At 36.5% G+C, this 19406-nt stretch overlaps 4 protein-coding genes and 1 pseudogene across 5 annotated transcripts in view; all 5 read right to left on the minus strand.

The window, feature by feature from the left end:
- The window catches only part of LOC104788822 (probable serine/threonine-protein kinase DDB_G0270146), a 7817-nt gene extending 7020 nt beyond the window's left edge, over positions 1 to 797 (minus strand). Inside the window, exon 1 of the mRNA XM_019245177.1 lies at positions 128 to 797. Coding sequence (XP_019100722.1) covers positions 128 to 797 — 670 coding nt within the window. The remainder of the gene's footprint in view (positions 1 to 127) is intronic.
- On the minus strand, positions 1568 to 4507 carry LOC104785185 (F-box protein At5g07610-like). Its single transcript, XM_010510345.2, has 4 exons — positions 4269 to 4507; positions 4010 to 4118; positions 1916 to 3172; positions 1568 to 1829 (listed from the first exon to the last, which is right to left on the minus strand). Exons 3-4 carry the CDS (start codon positions 3141 to 3143, stop codon positions 1807 to 1809), a joined length of 1251 nt encoding a protein of 416 aa, XP_010508647.1. The 5' UTR covers positions 3144 to 3172; positions 4010 to 4118; positions 4269 to 4507; the 3' UTR covers positions 1568 to 1806.
- On the minus strand, positions 5194 to 6891 carry LOC104788823 (annotated as a pseudogene).
- Positions 7636 to 8787, minus strand: LOC104785186 (non-functional pseudokinase ZED1-like). The gene has a single exon (XM_019245515.1). The coding sequence runs from the start codon at positions 8675 to 8677 to the stop codon at positions 8030 to 8032; it is 648 nt and encodes a 215-aa protein (XP_019101060.1). The 5' UTR covers positions 8678 to 8787; the 3' UTR covers positions 7636 to 8029.
- Positions 12273 to 15635, minus strand: LOC104785187 (zinc finger CCCH domain-containing protein 30). Of its 2 annotated transcripts, none has more exons than XM_010510347.2 (2): positions 15232 to 15635; positions 12273 to 14627 (listed from the first exon to the last, which is right to left on the minus strand). In XM_010510347.2, exon 2 carries the CDS (start codon positions 14602 to 14604, stop codon positions 12421 to 12423), a length of 2184 nt encoding a protein of 727 aa, XP_010508649.1. In that variant the 5' UTR covers positions 14605 to 14627; positions 15232 to 15635; the 3' UTR covers positions 12273 to 12420. The 2 variants fall into 2 exon arrangements, with proteins under 2 accessions (XP_010508649.1, XP_010508650.1); XM_010510348.2 differs by lacking the exon at positions 15232 to 15635 and adding an exon at positions 15083 to 15220.

Here is a 19406-nt window from a genome sequence, read left to right on the forward strand (position 1 = left end):
AACTCCGAAGCTGTTCCTCTATCCTCAGGTTTTCTTGCGAAACACTTCTCCAAAAACTGCCTTGCGTCACACGGCAAAGTCTCTGGGATCTCTGGTGCCATCTCATCCAAGAGAAGAGACTTAACACCCTCTAAGTCAAACCCTAACCATGTCCTCTCACCGGTAAACATCTCCAACACTATGCAACCAAGTGACCATAAATCTAGGGTTTTCTCGACGGTGCCATCGCGAACAGACTCCGGAGACATGTAGATAGACGTTCCCACCCACGGTTCATTGATTCTCCAGCAATCAGATTCGTCTCCGGCCCTAGTCGACAATCCAAAATCCGAAATCTTCAGTTCGTAAGCACAATTCCACGTTTCTTTATCGTAAACCGGAAAAAGAAGGAGATTATCCGGTTTAAGATCACAATGGACATAACCGTGGCTATGAATGGAGACCAACCCTTGTAAGATCATGCGAGTGAAGTCTTTAATAACCGAATTAGACAACTTTGTTCTGTTTCTTTCGATGAAATTAGTTAAAGTACCAGCAGCTGCGTATTCCATAGACATCTTGTAAACTTTGTTTCCATTGCAATCGGTTCCTTGAACCAGAGATTTCCCATACAACTGCACGATACTAGGACATCCTTTGAGTTCCGAAAGAATCCGAAACTCTCGGTCGATCGAATTGTAGTCTTGAGAGTCGATGATCTTCACTGCGGTGAAGGACGTTGATCCGTCGTTTTGTTTGTATCTGAAGAGTTCAACGGAGCCGTAAGTACCTTTCCCCAAAACCTTCACCAATTCCATCTCCTGCAGCTTGTTTTGCGATTGATTATCTCTGATCACTTTCTCGCGTTTTCTGTAAGTTTTTCGTTGCATTGTTCTCGAATGAAAGATAAAATCTGAAAAATTCTCAAGATTGATTTTGCTCTGACCTCTGATCAATCTCTTTGTTATCTAAAAACTCTTTAGTGCAGGAATTGACACAACCCTAGAGAGAACGACGAATATATAGAGACCTTAGTTTGCTTAGGATTTTGGTTTTTGTTGGTAAAAAGAAAAGGAAAATTTCGAGTTCTGATTTATTTAGAAGTAAATAGATATTATTGCATTAATTAATTCGTTGAAATAAGAAAAGGAAAGGAAATATATATATATATATATGTAGTCATTAAATATTCATAAACAAAAAGGAAAATAGCAACATCTGCCGTTGGACAACCCATTTAGTGGATTCTGACCGTTGGATGACGCATTTAATGGATTTTGTTTTACAAAATAGTAATTACTTATTCTGACCCACTGTAGAAATCACAACTATGCCCGTGAAAACAAAATTTTTCACTCTTTTGGACTTATCATATCAAAAATCCGATATTAATTGAATGATGATTATATACATATTAAATTTAAGCATTAATATGATTTTTGTGTGGTTTTGTTTGTGGTTATGCTCTGTTTTCTTTTCATAAACTTTGTTTTCCTATAAAATGGAACTAAGGATGTTTTGAGCCGAAAGGAGAATTCAAAATCAGCATACTAACATATCAAATAACAACAACAGGTGAGCCATACCATAGCATCGGAACATGAAAAGACTTTATAACATTAAAACTTTGTTCAGAGACAAAGCACCCACGGCTAATTTGTATCAATGAAGCTTTATTTAAGAAACTGTACAAAACCAAGTTTAAAGAAAAGGAAAAAAGAGACAAAAAGTTTTAAAAACCAATATGACAGCTCCTGAGAGAAACACATTGCCTTCCAATTCAACAATCTCTGCATCATAGAACCAACAATACTCTTCATGTTCCTTCTACAGTCCTACACCACCATTACCTGATTCACCAAACAACAGATCAAAAGCGGATTAGAAGGCAAACAAAGGAACAAACATAGTATCATTCATATAAAACTCAACTTACATGGAAGAATGCTTTCCGTGAATGGGAAAACAGCAGGATTCCAAAATCCAGTACGAGGGCCCCTTCTCTTCCTCCAGATTTTAGTCTCCACATCATAAATACGCCAGTGTGTCTCAGTCACACATATGATCTTGTTCTTTAATACAGTTACAGAACAAACCAGTTCTTCATCTCTAATTGGAGTATCAATCCTGAATTCAAGAACCCAATTGTCTTTCAGAACCCAAATATCCATCTTGCCTGGATGTAGAACAAGCAATCCAAGAGATCCTTGAAAGATGATCAGATAAGTCGCCTCTGTGATCTTGTCTTCTTCGTTTATAACATCTTCATACTCGGGCAAGTTTAGAACCTGGAATCTTCCTTCCAAATCCACTGATAGGATCTCACCTGGCTCATCTAAAGACACTAGCCAATATATTTTACCTCCAACAAAAATATGAGCAGTTCTGAATGGGCTAAGACCAGAACGCATAGGAACACAAGGCACAGAGCCGATGTTTTGCCAAGAACCATTGCTGGACGAATACACCTCACATTCATAGGCTAAAGCGTAACGGTATTCTGGAATGATTCGACCATCTCGGAAACAATATCCCATCACACCCCTTCTTTCTTCAGGGATTTTCTTTCCAACGCAGAATATACGGAAAATTCTGTAGTCACTGATGTCGGAGCCATAAGCCACTCCAACACTTGGCACAAAGTCAAACGATGGTCTCCCTTGGGGAAGAAGGAGAGTCTCCCTTGTACAAGGGTTGCATATCCATATCTGCAGATCACAGAACTTGCTTTCTACGTCTTCGTCACAAAACAAATTCACGCAGCAGATGAGTCCGTTAAATGATGAAATCATGTACATGAAGTCCTCGTGGCTTCTTTGAGATGGATCAATAGTGTTGAGCAAGGAACGGTTAAAACTCTTTGCATCCATCAAATACAACTTCATTGCTGCCTCCATAGCAGGACAGACAATGAACGTGGGATTCTTCCTTGATTGCTCTAACTGCAGCTCATAAAAATATTTAGTACCAAGGGATCCATACCAATGCTTACTAAGTGTCTTAAAAGACAAGAGAGATTTGGCAGAGACACGAGATAGGATTGCCATAAAGAGGTCCTCTACATCTACAACCTTCCATGTATCTGTTTTCTCTGCTCTAGATAGCTCGAGAGGCTGTTTCTCTAATCTCATCCGCTTGATACGCTGAGCACAAGTTAGGACCATTTTATGTTTGCTTTCTGTTGCTAAAGGCTCTGCATCAACAAAAACATCATCGGTTAGCATTTAGCACATTAAAGGGACTCAAACAAAGATATTTCACCAGCATAAATGTGTACTTAAGTGACTGTAACGAGCACACAACTGCTAAACTACTCATACACAAAACACAGCATCGCTTAAGATGAAGACCACAAAGAACAGCTGTACCCATATCAGAACCAAGCAACTAAAGGGTTTTGAAACGAAATGAAAATTGCATCAGAGTTATCCTTAATATAGAAGAGTACTTCCATCCGCATGTTTCATTATAAACAGATATATGCATGAGATCATTATAAACAGATATATGCATGAGATCAACACTGAATAGAACCTGAGAATAAAATGCCAAGGATACAAAATCTAAAGTAGCGAGAATCGGTGACATATTAATCAACAGAGAAAAGACAAACAAAGAAACCTCTCCGAGAGAAAATGAGCTTCTTGATTGTGCCATTTCCCAAAATGCAAATTTCAGAAAATGCAGATTCTATGTGAGTCGAACAATAACTAGCAAAAATGTGCATCTCAAATGCAAACATAGCGAACAATCTCAAAGAAATGGAAACAAACTGTTCCTAGATGCTAAATCATAGTCTATTCAAACCTGATGAAATTTAGCAAAAAAAAAGAGGTATAACAGCAGAACTCTTGGAAAACACATTCACTGATTTCTTGTTGCTGCACAATGAACATTCACTGATGTTTGATTTCGAAGATTGCATATATTTTTATCTATCTACATACTTGATCAATACCAATAGACAAGAACACCACCATATGCAAAAGGATAAGAAGAAAAAAAAGAAAGAGTTTTCCTGGAAACAAACCTGTGACAAAAGAAAAGGCTGCTGATTTCTACCAACTCTGAAAACTCATAAACTTGCAGAGAAGAAGTCACAATGATCCACGAAACTCAGTATCCAGCTTGCCCTCTCTCTAAAAGGGAAAAAAATTCATAAAAAGTGAGTCTTTTCAATTTCTTATAATGAAGCAACCATAAGATCAAACACCGTATAATTAGAATTCACATAAAAAAAATTCAGTTCTATAATCAATCGTATAACTGAAGATCATTCGCTGAGTTACCTCATAAGTACGTGATAACGGTAAGAGATTCGCAATTAAAACTCCCAAAACTGGTGGAAACAATTTCATGACCTTAATGTCTTATGATATTGGAATTTTAGTTTTCTCTTAATGTTGTAGTATTTTTTTTTTTGTGGAATCGAGAATAGTATGAACAAAAAAATATGAAGAAGACGCGTGTTCTGAGAGAAGAAACAATTCGTGTAAGCTCTGCTTGACAAATCACCCAACTTTTGATCTTAATCGGGAGAGCACCACCGTCTCGGCGTAAAATACTTTATTTCATCAAAAACGCATCGTTTCTCCGGTATGGATCGGTTATTAGGTTTCGCTGTTTCGGTTAAGATTCCCACAGATTTGATAGTGAAACCAAATTGACTTAGTAATCCACAAGTAAAGATTTTGGAACCGAACCAAGTCATCATCACCCATGGGATGGCGACACCTCAATCCACATCTTTAAGATTTTTATCGGTGGAAGAAGTAGACGTTACGATACGACTCTGCTGGCTCCATAAATTAAGCTAGAATTTTTATCGGTTATTAGACTGCACGCGTGAAAATGGGAATATTGTCTCAAAACAACCTAAAATTGCGTTCTCCAAGTGCACTATGCAATAATACTGATGTGAGTCTACTTGCTCTTGGTAAAGAAACATTTAGCCACATACATATTCCACATATGTATGTACACTTCTTTAGTGGCAATTGATACTGAAGAAAGAAATGAACCATAGCACTGTGACACAGGAAGGTATCTTACAAACCATAGCACTCAATTCAACTATTATAAGATTCTAAACGAGAAACACATCTGTAGAACAAAGTCATGAACTCTTTACATACAGTATAACTCTACTAATTAAGACAAAATATAATCTTCACATAATTCTACTAATTAAATAAAAAAAGTGAATGAATCATATTAACACATACTCTTAATTTCGTAAAGCATCTGTCTAATTTTCTCCAGTTCCAAGGCCAAAATACATGGGATTGTCAGTCTTCACATTCGTCTGAAGCTTTGTCAACTTATGATTGACATCTCTAGGCACGAAGCTATGTCTCAACAATCTCAACGCGTCTTTTCTCTCATCTGGTTCCAACGCGAAGCAGGTCATGAGAAAGAGTTTTGCATCACAAGGAAGATTACTCGGAAACAGTGGCTCGTAGCACTTCATGACCAATTGGTTAAGTACACCACTATGCTCGTAGTAAATGAATTTGCTATTACAACTATTCTCAATTAGTCAATTAGCTTGTTAATACTTAACAATTTACTGCATAGTTGTGTAACCTAAGCTAGGAGTATTGGGCGTTGTTTCTTGATTCCTAAGTAATCCTCACATCAGTTTCTGAACTTTTTTGGACCTTTTTGCTTCAATCATCATCTCATCTCTCAACTTCCCAAACACAGACCACACTTACACCAATGATAAAACAGCCAACCATTGAATTTGAAACTTCACATTAATGAACCAGCAATTAATGTCATTATTTCTTTAACAATCAACCAAAGAAACAAACCAACATTAACAAGATAAACACAACACAAAGAGAACAATAAACGAATAACCAAATTTTTTGAGATGGTTCTCCTAATGGACAAAGCTGGTGAACAGGAAGAGAATTGTGTCTCGGTAGTCTCGGCTGCTTCTTGATGATCTTCATCAATTCTCCGGCTCTTTTGAAAATTGAAGTAACTTTTGATGGCCTCTTCACTACTTTCCCCAATGTCAGTGCAATGTCCCTCGGATTCTCATTCTTATCATCATGAGGCTTTGTGCCCTTATTAACCTCCCCACGCAAGAAGCTATGCTCCAACAACGTCAACGCATCTCTTCTCTCATCAGTATTTGACGTGAAGCAAGACATTATAAAGTCTTTTGCATCGCAAGGAAGATCACTCGGGATCAGTGGCGCGTACCACTTCTTGAGATCCTCCAAGTCAAAGTTTTTATGCCACCATGGTTTCTTTCCAGTGTACATCTCCAACACCACACATCCCAACGACCAGAAATCAAGTCCTGCCCCTGTCTCTCCGTGAGCAATCGATTCTGGCGACATATAGATGGCCGTTCCCGCAAACGGACGACAAGGATGCCACCACTTCATGTCTCCATCTTTTTTCGACAACCCTAAATCAGAAATCTTCAGTTCGTAAGACGATCTCCACGCGCCCTTCTTGTAGACGCACTTGGGAAAAACGAGTATGTTTCCGGGTTTGAGATCGCAGTGAACGTAGCCGTGTTCGTGAATGGTGGCTAAGCCTTCAAGAATCATACGAGTAAACTCTCTGTCGCAATTTCTTGTCTTTGGATCGCTTCATGAAAGTCCTCAAGCTTCCTCCAGCAGCGTACTCCATTAGCATCATGTACTCTATGTTACCCTCAGCGTCCAGATTCTCTATCAATCTGTCCTCATAGCACTGGACGATTCTTGGACAACCCTTGAACTGGGACAGGATTTGAAACTCTTTGTCCAGAGACTCGGCGTTTTTGTAGTCGGTAATCTTCACCGCCGTGTAGAGCGTCGAGTGTGGTTTTGTATACTTGAAGAGGCTAACGGAACCGTACGAACCCTTTCCGAGATACTTATTGAATTCTAACTCTGGTGTCACCATTGCCATGAATATAATTAATTCTCTGATTTCTTCGGCTCCAAGAAGTAAAAACTCTAGGTCACTGGTCAGTGGTCACGTACGTGAAAATTCGAGGATCGAAACAATTTGGTGAAGACGAAATATCAGATACCCTGGAGCAACCCTCTACGAATCATATATATAGAGAAAACTTCCTCCTGTTCCGTGAAGGATAAGCAACCTCAGTTTCCCTTGTTCTGTATGACTCAAAATCACATTAGAGATTGGTAATCTCAATTTCCCTTTTATCTCCTTTTCATATTTAATTTACGAAAGATAACTAACAATTAAAACACGTGCGAACTTTAATTGCCAATTCCAAAGAAGGAATTATAAAGGCATAGTTGCAAATTGCAATACTAATTATCGCAAATTGAGAGAATTACAAAGGCTGTTATGACTTATGACAAAACAAAAATCAAGTCGGACACATAAAACTACATTATAATGTTTTGAGAATTTCTGAGTAATTAAGAATCTCATGCGACACTTGTTTTTTGTTTAATATAATTTAATTTATATAACTAAACCACATTAAAATATTACTAACATCTTTGTGTTGAGATACCCATAAAAGGTTATAAACCAACAGAGATGCTCTTAACCTGAACCACACCCCAACAATCACTTAACAAAAAAAGCACCAATACTAAACTTTTATGAGCACACATAGCCGAGCAATAAGCAAGCTATACCGCGTTGTTACCAGGTTAGAAGATTTGCGCCTTGCCAAAGAATTCTCATCCAAAGCCGATGAACAACATATGACAGATATATATGCTACAAAAGTACAATGTTTTGCATCATCTTCACTGATGATTTGGAGCTTAATAAGAAAAAAGTTATTATATGTCAGTATCTTTGACTAAAGAAAGATGTGACATAGAAGAACCACAATAGACATCCTTAAGAACCACAGGACAGATCCTTCGATCTCTCAATTCTTTTAAGTTCTTTGGCCATTTCAATCATCTTTGGAACATCTCCTTGATGACCAATGCATCTCAACGCGAGCTCAAGAAATGCTTTGATTTGTAATCGCTCTTGCTCTATATCTCTACCCTCAATAACCAACATCTTTTTATCTACAACCTCATCAAATCTTCCATCATTGACCAATTCAGACAAACTCTTTGAATGTTTCGCCTATTGGAATGAAAACACAGTTGCAAAACTCACCCAACTTTGGTGTTCCATTATTATCCAAGAAAATCTGACAAGGTTCTATATCTTTATGGACTAAAGTTCTTGAAAACGCCGTGTGAAGGTAACTTAAAGCGTTTGCAATCTCCTTTGCTATAACAATTCTCATACTCCATGTTAAAGCTGGATCAATCGGACATCTTGTTCCTCTTAGGCTACGAGTAATGACCTCTGCATATTCGCAAACTAGAACCGGGTAAGCGAATTCTAGGCAACATCCCAACAGTTTGAGGAAGTTTTTGTGACCACTCACCATTGATGAAACCGCTAAGTCGCGGTATATCTTCTCAGAGTAAATTGATCCGCCATAGGCCCATTTCTTGATAAGCACGACACGTCCATCAAGCACACCTCTGTAGTGTCGGTATCTATCGATGCGAACAAGATTACCGCGGCTGAAGTTGTTAGTGGCTTCTATGATCTGATCAGCTGAGAAATTTTTGATAGGATTAGATTTAGCATCATCACTGATCGCAATGACCTCTTCAAGTAGTAAACTCCCATTTTTCATAAACATTCTCTGTCGTTCGTTGACTTCATGCTTTTTCCTTCTCCACCAAAACATCTTCAAAACAAATTGTCAGGAAAATTTTGACTACAGAACAAGCAAAATCGCAGTGAAACACTAGCTATAATACTTCTTCGGCAAGAGTTTGATCTCGATTTTGAAACGACTTGTTCAATGATTCGAGAAGTGACTTTTGTGGTCAACTCAAAATAAGTAAATAACCAAATGTGGTTGAACATGACATAAGAGAAGAAAATAATTATTAATAATGATGATTGAAATGTCACGTATACATTTATTTTATCTCCTAGCCAAGAATATAGATGTCGATACACTTAAAAAAAAAATTGAATCTTTTAAAAACATTTTGTTTGATTAAATTTTTTAATCAAAAAAAATTATTTTAAATATTATTTTGTAAAAAAATCAAATATGTAAAGGAGATAAAAGGGAAATTATAACATCAAGTTACGCATATCTATCCATTCAATGTGAAAGCGATGATCACATTCCGGTATTGCAACTCACGGTCTCTTTACTAGCATACTCCGATAAACAAATGGGACAAACAATATCATTAGTTCCGACTTCCGGGTAATCTTCTACTCTCTCCTAATTCCACTTTCTTATATGATTCTATTATAGACTCGTCAAGACCATATACCTAAAAAACAAAAATCTAACTTGGTAAAAGATCATATATACCTAAATATAATGCATAGTAAACAAATACATATGGTGGTAATATAAGAAAAATAAATGAATAGAGAAAAACACATATATATTTTTATTAATCAGCATTACATAAAAACATGACTGACCATAATCAAATTATTTCCTCTTTTGTTTTATTAAATATGCCTGTCTAAACAACACACACAAAATTGGATTACATAGTTGAAATTGACAAAGAGACATCAATATTTCTTCGTTTTATATAATAAGAGCTTAGTTCAAGTAGTAGGCGAAGAGAGACACAAGGGAAGCTCCAACCAAAGAGCCAAGAGCCGGTACGGCTACGGAGGCTCCGTTTGTGGCGGGTCCTGGTGCTGGAGCTCCGACCTCTGCAGCCATGACTGCGGTCATGGAAGCAGCAGCGAAAACGACTCCACAGGCAATCTTCTTCATCTCCATTGCTAGTTGAGACCTGAAAGGGTTGTTTTTTTTTTTGTAGTTTTTTTTTTTTTGTAGTTTTGTTTTATTTTTGTTTCTCGCAGGTCTGAGTATAATTGGACGATGTTAAAGGGGATTTATACGGGAGGTAGTTATGTTATTTTTAGAAAAGTTTATATTTAGAATTAGTATCTTACAAACAAATTAAGAACGAGGAAGTAGGAACCTCACATTTGAAATTCTTAATTATTCCATTGTGTGGCTTGGAGTCATTTACGCATTTCCATCCATAGTTTTTTACCTGGTCAAAATAACCATTTACGTGTATCTTACCATTTATTTATTTTTATGTTTTAATAACTTGATTGGTCTTTGGCTGAAAAAAAAATTATTTGGATAGTTGAACATTATATAGTCGGTCGAGAGATGAGTGATGATTTTTATTTGCAAAATGCTTAATGGCTCAAATAATGGAACGTTAAAAACGATGAAACATTCCATAATTAATGAATTCATCAGCTATTCTAGAGTGGGCTCAACATTCGTAAGTAGTTCTTTCGTCATCTTTCTCGGTTAGTCGAACTTATCATCATGGGCATGGCTTCGCATAGCACGTAATCTTCAACGTTGTAGTAGTGATGGTTGATCAAAAAAACTTCACTTAATCCATAAATTGTATCTCAAAATGAGAGATTTGATAAACTGCTCAGCTTGAATGGCTTTGTTATTCTTTAAATTGTTTTTAATGTTTTGATTAATGGATACGTTTTCGTATACATGGATATTTCATAGAGCTTAAAGCCCATTAATGACTAAACCCACTAGACAGACATGGTTTTGTGTTTTAAATGGTTAAATTAAATTGGGTTAAGATTGGTGGGTGATCTCTGTTATGAGATTTAGACAGTACTTAGTAGCTGCTTGTTCCTAATCCCTAACCTAAAAGGATGACTATATCAAAAACCTAATCTTTTTTAATAAAGTAGATTTTGCTGGTAGATATTTTGGTATTAACATTTCGGATGAATGAATAACAACAAAGTGAAATTTGAAGACTTTTGGGAATACCAAAGAGAATAATTAGAAGGAAGAAGAAGGAATGAATAGCTTCTGCTATGCTTTTTTCTTCATCCTACTTTTTTCTTCTGTTTATGCTTCTTTTTCTTTCTGTTTGGTTTTGATTAAAGTTGCGTCGCCATCAGCTTTTTTGTTTTAAATCCAAAAAATAATACTATATTTTTTACAAAAAAAAAAAGAATAAATTCTTATATAAGAAAATATATTTCGTGAGTATAATATATTCTTAATAGGCTTTGTTTGGTGTTATCTTGAATAAGATACTCAGCATATAAGTCTTGTGATTTTTCTATGTGTATGATCACATCACCGCTAAGCTTTTGGTAAATTGGAAATACAAAAAAAAAAGGTGATAAAGAAAATCACTTAAGAACAAACATATGCACCGAAAGTTAATCACTTGAAAGGTGACGATCACCTATTTTTTTTTCTTTTCCCAAAACCATTTGATCTCTTTTTTTTTTCAAAGTCTTTTTAGAAAAGTATTACCCGATTAAAGACCAACTTAAACATCAATACTATAGCAAAAGAAGACAAAATATTTGAACAGAGAATGAATAAACATGTTCGCACTAATCTTGGTTTTGTTTTTTTCTTTAATTTTCCTGATCAAAGAATAATGATAAGAAAGAGTCCAAGGAAGAACAGTCACGTGAGCTCGAGGATTGAAATTGTTTGCACCAAGGATATAACAATTTTAATCGGGTTTAGATAATGTATAGTAGTGTTAATAAGAAGAATTAGCCGAATATTAAAATAAACCCACCAGGCCACCACCTCAACACAAAGCTAAAATTTGCATATTCCAAAGCATTTAAAAAAGGTGAAAAAAATGTGGTTGATCAGTGTTATCAAGAATTGACAAAAAGTAAAGAACTTACTTAAGAATCTTTAGTATATTACATTTAAAGATATATGTATATCACTGTCACCTGCCCCATAAACCCACATCCACATCCCCCAAGATATCTAAAATAAATCCTTTATTAGATTAGCCCCCCCCACTCAGTTCTACCCGTAAACAAAAATATTTATTTATAGCACTAATGCTCACATAAGCAAATTAGATAGCGAGTCGTTTAACAACTAGTACTAAGACACATGTCTCACAAGAATTTGCTTTTCTTGTTTCTCTCCCACAATGCACATAACACTGAGAAACTAACAAGATTAGAGAGATTATAGAATTTAATTCCAGGATACTCATTATAACAAAATGATAACAAAAATAGTCATAACAATAATAATTATAAAAAATAATAATATTAATAACAATAATAATAATGATAATGGGAGAAAGAAATCCTAAAAAAAAAATTGAAAATGGGAGAAAGAAAAACCAAGAAGGTTTTTTGTTTCTCTTCTCCTTTCTTCCCATAAGCTTTTTTTCTTGTTTTTGTTCCTCTCTTCTTCTCTTCTCTAAATAAAATAAAAAACTGTTTTTTCTTGTTGTGAAAATTAATTGACCAAAAAACAAAGAAAACTTCTTTCTTCTCTCTTCTTTGTTAATCTTGTTGTTACCCTTCTACCACAACCACCCACCACCTGTAAAAAAGAGGTTTTTTATCTACCACATAGAAAGAGAGAGACTTTTGGTTTTGGTTCTTCTCTCAATTCTGCTGAGCAACAAGCTGATCGAGCTGCATTTGCTCAATCCAAGCTTCTAGCCCTGCATGATCCATTACCGGTTCCATCTGATTTGGCTGCTTCACGTTTTCCCCTGAGGAAGATGATGTTGCTGCTTTCTCTTTGGCATCTGTTGGAGACTCCTTCACCAATGACTGAACCCATGACACATCAGGCTCATCACCATCAAACGATGAGGATGATCTCAACTTACCAAGCGCCTCTGAGCTCATTCCCCAATCCGGTTGACCATTTGAGGATCCCCATTTGGATGATGACCATGTGTTGTTGTTGTTGTTGTTTACCGGTGAACCAACGATTGGGCTTGAGTTTGTTCTGAGCTCTCTGGAGCTAAGGCTACGGTACTGATGTTGTTGCTGCTGCTGCTGTTGCTGTTGTTGCTGTTGCTGTTGTTGCTGCTGCTGCTGCTTCACGCACTGAGCCAACATGGAAACACGAGAACTCATTGGTGAAATTGGCTCAACCACATTACGAGGAGACATTCTTCCTCCACCTGAAAACAATGAGTGATCAACGCTCTTTGGTGAAGAGAAGCTTGTGTTGATTGGAGACAACATGCTCTGCTGCTGTTGCTGCTGTTGTTGGAACTGGTTGAACACAGCGGATTTGTGAGTGGGCGAGAACACAGCAGAAGCTAAAGCTGAATCAGTAAACCGAGGAGACGAAGAGCCTTCTGCTGAGAAAAGATCGTCAAGATTCGAAGGAGGCATTGATTTCATCCGACCAGAACGGCTCAATGCATTGGAATACTCGTTGAGAAGCTGCTGCTGATCGTAATCCCCTAACATATTGTACTCGTCTGTAGGGATATCTCTTGCATTGAGAGAAGACCTTAGCCTGCTTGACTGTAGATTGCTTCCAGGTAAGTGAAGAGCCGGGACATTCGGCTGTGGCCAAGCCATGTTCGAATGAGACATCCCATTCCCAGCTGATGATGGCGAGAGTGGAGACATGACAGAGACTCCTGATGGAGAACCAGGAAGAAGACTCAAAGCCGCTGCATAATCAGCATTCGATCTAGGCGAAGGAACTGCTGAACCAGTGGATGCGTACAAAGGTCGAAGCTCCTCAGGTGTATGCGCAAAGAAACAAACACGCCGACCACAGCCTGTTCCGTCTTTGCAAAGGCGTGTCCTGTATTGAGCAGGATGTAGCCAACATTCAAACACACCGTGTGCATACTCACACATATCTCCTCGTCTACAAGCTCCTTTCCTAAAGTCCGGGCACGGAACACAGCTGTAATGGAATTTCCTCGGATCTCTTCTCCTCGCGTTTTCACCAGGGTGAACAAAAGGACACTCAGTCCAATCATGAGAATAAGCACGGGAGCAAGGCCTAACCTTGAAGGAATACATTCTGAACTCATCAGTCGCGTAGATACTGTTCTTGATATCAGGTAAAGACGGATCAACGGGATACTCTTTCTTGAACTCAGTCGATTTCAGCTTAAACGGAGAACCAAGAGGAGAGCCAGACCCCGATCCACCATTCTCTCCAGTAGGAGAATGCGACGGAGAAGAGCTTCTGTTAGGAACGTTAGTCACAACCCGCAGATTCCGCTCAGCGGTCGATGATCCATCAGCAGAGAGAAGCTCCTGAAGCATAAGCTTAACACCTTCAAGCTTAGGAGGAACAACAATAACATCACCAGCTCGTTGACCTTCAGCATCCAAAAGATTCAAATCAGCTCCAGCAGCAAGAAGCAGCTTAACAACTTGGATAGCATTCACAGCTCCACCAGAAGCAGCACAGTGTAACGCGGTGGTCTGATCATTCCCACAAGCACGGTTGACGTTAGCATCAGTCAAAGAAACAATAAGCTTGATCACATCTAAGCTTCCATAAGTAGCAGCAACCATCAACGGAGTCCTCTGATCGTTGACCATAGCTTTAGAACCTTTTTGACGACCGTACCAAAGACCAGCTTCATCTACACAAGAAGGGTCTCTCTCAATAGACAACCTTACACCTTCCACGTCGTTGTTAGCCGCAAGCTCAAGCAAGCTCGCAAAAGTATCCTCTGTTTCGACTCTCAAGTGATTCATGACTAAGTTTGTAACAAGATTGTTATTATCCTCAAATGAAACTGGCGACGAAGATCTTGATGACACGATCTGATTTAATCGGTCTGATCCACAGCACATACTTCCATCTGTGGAATCGGATTCTGTAAAAACATCAGCAAAAAAAAAAAAAGAATCACAAACTCAAATCAAAAAAAGACCACTCACATATATATAAAAAAATTAATAATAAAATCGATCATAAGAAGATATATTGAAGAAAAAAAAACCAAAAAGAGAATATTTTTCTGATTCTCTTCTTATCCATTGATTTGGAGAAAAACTAGATCGGAAATACTCAAGTTACAGGTAAAGTCATTTTCAGACAAAGAAGAAGGTTTTTGTCTGAAAACAAGACTGTGTCTTTAACGAATTTAAACCAGGCAAAGTCAAACAGATATCAAAGAAGAATCAAGCAAAGATGAAGTTCTAAAAATAGTACAGAGAGAGCAGAAAATAAAAAACCGATCAGAACAAACAAAATCTTTTATCCGATCTTTTTTTTTACAGAAGTCAAATAGGCAAAAACACAAATAAATCTTTGGTGCATGTTACTTACTCGTTTTTTTCTTTTATATCCACAGAGTAACAAACGACATAGTCACATAGAAATATTGATATCATCAGAAACAGGAAAAAAAAAAAGATTATTCCATAAGCCACATCGAGCAGCTTACAGGCTATCCGATGATCAAAACAATCTCTCACCTTTTTTTTTTAATTATCCTCGATTAAAACACAAGCAAATCCAAATCTTTCACGGAGACTTCGATGGGTTTAATAGTGAAACGAAATCAGTTTCTAATAGATCTAGGGGAAAAAAAGGGGAGTGTTAAGGAACGAAGACAAGTGAGAGAAGAAAGAGGGAGAGGAAAAGAAAGAATTTTCCCCGAGAAAAATCTGGGAAAAGAGAATATAAAAGAATCAATCGGGTGAAGTCTTTATATTTAGAGAGAAGAAGAAGAAGAAGAAATGGTGAGAGCTTGTTCTTCTACAATCTCCATTTCCCAAGCTCAGATCTCACTAGAAAAGTATTTATTTTTTTATTTTTTTTATGAAGAAAACATATTTTTTCGACACTTCGTTTTCGTTCAATGAAAAAAATTTAATAAATTTCTCTATCCAATAGTGAAAAGCTAATTTTTTAAAAAATATAACATTATTATTTTTCCTAAATAAACAAAGAAAAAAAAAAAAGACAAAAGCGCTTACTACTACAAAGTACAAAATTACAATATGAGATCTTCTTATTCTAAACCCCTTTAAAAAATCACCTCAACCAATAAGAAAACTCCACGTCATAACTAAAACAAGAAAAAACCCAAGGCTAAACTCGTCATTCTGACTTCCATCGTCTGATATGGCAGGTTATGATTGGCTGACATAGGAAGTGGACACGCATGTATGTATCTCTTTTTTGTTGTTTTGTCTCCCAGTAATTTCCCTTTACTTAATACAGGGCTTCCTAAAATAAGGGGTTAGCAATCTAGTGAGTCAAGTTACACCGTAATTAAAAGAAAAATAGCCTATTCTGTCTGCTCACGTGGCGATAACTTATTGGATAAACTCACTTATTCCAGAGACGCTCTCCTTTCTTCGTCAGGTTTTTTAAGATATTTCCCAAATTACCCTTACAAAGAAATCGTATTTACTCCTTTTTATTTAACCTTTGTGACACGTGGAGAAAAAACATTGAGCGATGAGCACAACACGACACGGTGGTTTTTCAATGGGATGCGACCGGGTGTTACCGGTGGACCCGGTGGTACGGATGGGGTGTTTAGTGAAAGAGAAAGTAAACGGGAGCAACCGGTAGCCAGTGTGAAGGGGAGGGGGGCGTAATTGAGAGGGATTATTAAACGATATTTAAGAATGAGGTAACTGGCGTCCGCCAAGCGTACGGGGGAGGGAACGGACGTGACATATTTTATTTAATTCCAGTTTAATTTGTGGAGAGAAGTCAATCATAAACCATGAGAAGAAGTGGGCCTTATGTGTAAATTAGATATTTTTATATTGATAAAAAACTAAAAAGCAATTATATACTGCACCAAATATAATAAATTTTCCAAAACACTTTAAAAAGTTAGAGAGGGAAGTAAAATGTGGTTATACAGTAGTTTTTTTTTGCCAACATTGGTTTTTATTAAAACTTAGTACCCAAATTTAAACAGAAGGTTATACTTTTAAGAGTTTTTTTATATGGTGAAAGAAAAATGGAGTAGTGTTTGAGAAAATTAAGAATGCAAAAAAAAAAAACAAATACTGGAAAAAAAAATCCAGTGGATGCTGGCTTGAGCATCAATTTTGGAGTTAGTATCCGAGTAAAGAAAATGTACCAACTTATTTGATGAAATTGGATTTTAAAAAAAACCCAAAAAAATCAAATGAATTCTTCTGAATTTCATTTATTTATCTGACAAAAAATTGTTTTTCCTTTAATTAGTAATGCATTCAAACATTTCTGCTTCTTGTTGATAATAAAATTATTTTAGCTATTTCGTCCAAATTTTTTTAATTATACTAGAGTTATTCCAGATTTTGTAAGAAATGCACCATCATTGTCTTTTTGTCACTATTACCAGATCATTTGTTTTTACTGGATTTTGTTGTTATTATTTGGACTTACAAATTCAAAAAGTTGAGATGTTAATATCTTTTGTCTGGATTGAAGAGCGTATTTTGAAGATTGCTTAAATTTTAGTTTTTCTTAAAACTTATTCAATATTGAAATTTGATTATTGTTTCTTTTAAAAGGGTTCACTCTGGTTCGGCAGAGAACATATCCCCATTTCCAAATGATGGTTAAAACATTGCATCAACAATATTAGGGAGAAAATCTAACACAGAAATGTCCTCATTATATATAATTATGGTTGTTGCAAATTATATAATAGTCATATAATAACTTAAAGAGATGAAAATTTACTTACTTTTAATAATTTACTTCTTTTTTTTTTTAAACATAAAGCATCTCGAGAGGAAATTTAAAATAATTTCAGTAATCCATAGAAAATGTTTAGGGTGGTCCAACAAAACCAACAGTAAAAACCGGCTTGCTTTTGTACTTAACTTTTTTTTTCAATGTTTGTGTACTTACCTAAAACAGTCTATATATATACAATATCTATTATTCAGTTGATTCATACCAAAAATATTATTATAACAAATTTGAAAAGATTAAAGAAGAAGTAGATTAATATTGTAGTAGAAATTTAACAGTGGAAAAAGGTTTAAGATGCATCAGTATAATATGAACTAAAATCCATTATATACATTTATACAGTCTAAGTTATTGATTAAAGCCTTTCAGAATAGTCTCTGAGGTTGGGTTTATATTGGTTATATGCTATTTAGTATTTACCTTTGGAAAAGCTTTCCACCCAAATTCAAATTATTTATCTTTCCGTAACGATGAAAAACGAATACTACTGACGCTATAATTTTGTTATTTCATTTTTATGTCGGCAAAAAAAATTGATGTCGGCAATTTTGTTTAATATTTATCGTGCTAATGTAACTTCTATTTTTGACCTGATCCGATACTTTAAATAATTTGAAATAATAATGATTAATCATAAGTCATTATTGCTCGAGTTTTGACGACCTCAATCACTCGTCCAGTGGGAGGAGAACACTCGCGAGGCTTCACTCCGTTCACTAATTATTATAAGTGATGATAAATTCTCGTCTCCATATAATACTCAGTGGATGCTCCATCCATTAATATACTTATTACAGATAAGGAAATAAAAGTATATAAACATAAGAAAAAGCATTATCCTCATGCTAATGCACGAGAGATTACTTTTGGATCATGTGGACAACAAGATTAATAGAACGAGTCCGACATTAACTAATGACCAATCATCACACATAAAATTGTTAATCCAAAAAAAAAAACTTAACAGCGTGGATCTTTTCATAAGTAGTAATATGGGTCGAACGCTATTTTAAAATACGCTACAAAATTCTCATTCTTGTTTACATGCAGCAAAAAGAAATCTAGAATCATTAAATACAAAATTAACATAACTGTTTCACAAATATAAAATGGACATAAGTAAAAAGTAAAAACAACAAATATAGTTTTTTTTTTTTTTTGTTAAATGGTATTCAATTTATAAAAATATAGCGCTCAAAGGGCTATTTCCGGAGTAGGCCCATACAGAATCCCATAAGGGTCCAACTCATTTACAATTAACCAACTAAACCGATGGAAACAAAACCGGCCGAGTTCACAAACCGAACTAAACCGGCACCCGCGAAACCCTAATCTGCAAATGAAAAATTCGCTTGCAGCCGCCGCCCAATATTTGCGGATACTCAGCCGGAACAGGACCTCCGGTGAGCCTGAGCGACGGTAACCGAACAGAGATGGTGATCCAAGATCCATTGCCATCCTGCCACCGTAGAGCCGTCTTGGGAAGGAGGAAGAGATCCGATCTGCCCTTCGTCAAGGAGGTTTTCACGCTCAGTCGTGAGAGAGAGAGGCAGCAGGGAGTAGATAAGCGGACCTTCGACGGTGGCTTAGCTCCGCCGGATCGGAGACTACCTCCCCTATCATCACCGATCCCGTGAAGCCTCCAGAATCTCCAGTCTACCGATCTATCTGCCTTCTTCTCTCGTTCTTCGCCGTGAATCTCCCTCTTCCACTCCGCGTAGCAACGCCTCCGGTAGAGCTCTTACCATCGGCATCTCGCGGATTCTAAATTGACTATTATAGTTTTGTTTTGTTTTGTTTTGTTGCTCCGGTAGAACAACAAATATAGTTTTGTTTTTAAATTGACTATTTAATCCATATAATCATTTAGCATTAGTATTTTTGTCAAGATAATGGCTCTGACTGGTAACACGAGTTATCAAAATCGAGTTGCAGTAAG

This window comes from Camelina sativa, chromosome 5 (genome assembly GCF_000633955.1).
Source record: "Camelina sativa cultivar DH55 chromosome 5, Cs, whole genome shotgun sequence".
NCBI lineage: Eukaryota > Viridiplantae > Streptophyta > Magnoliopsida > Brassicales > Brassicaceae > Camelina > Camelina sativa.

Excerpts from the sequence above, each read along its gene's own strand:
- LOC104785185 (XM_010510345.2), bottom strand. The coding sequence starts at position 3,143 with ATGGTCCTAACTTGTGCTCAGCGTATCAAGCGGATGAGATTAGAGAAA. Across the intron at positions 1,830-1,915 it reads CACGGAAAGCATTCTTCCAT|GTAATGGTGGTGTAGGACTG; the intron begins GTAAGTTGAGTT and ends TTGGTGAATCAG.
- LOC104785186 (XM_019245515.1), bottom strand. The coding sequence starts at position 8,677 with ATGTTTTGGTGGAGAAGGAAAAAGCATGAAGTCAACGAACGACAGAGA.
- LOC104785187 (XM_010510347.2), bottom strand. The coding sequence starts at position 14,604 with ATGTGCTGTGGATCAGACCGATTAAATCAGATCGTGTCATCAAGATCT.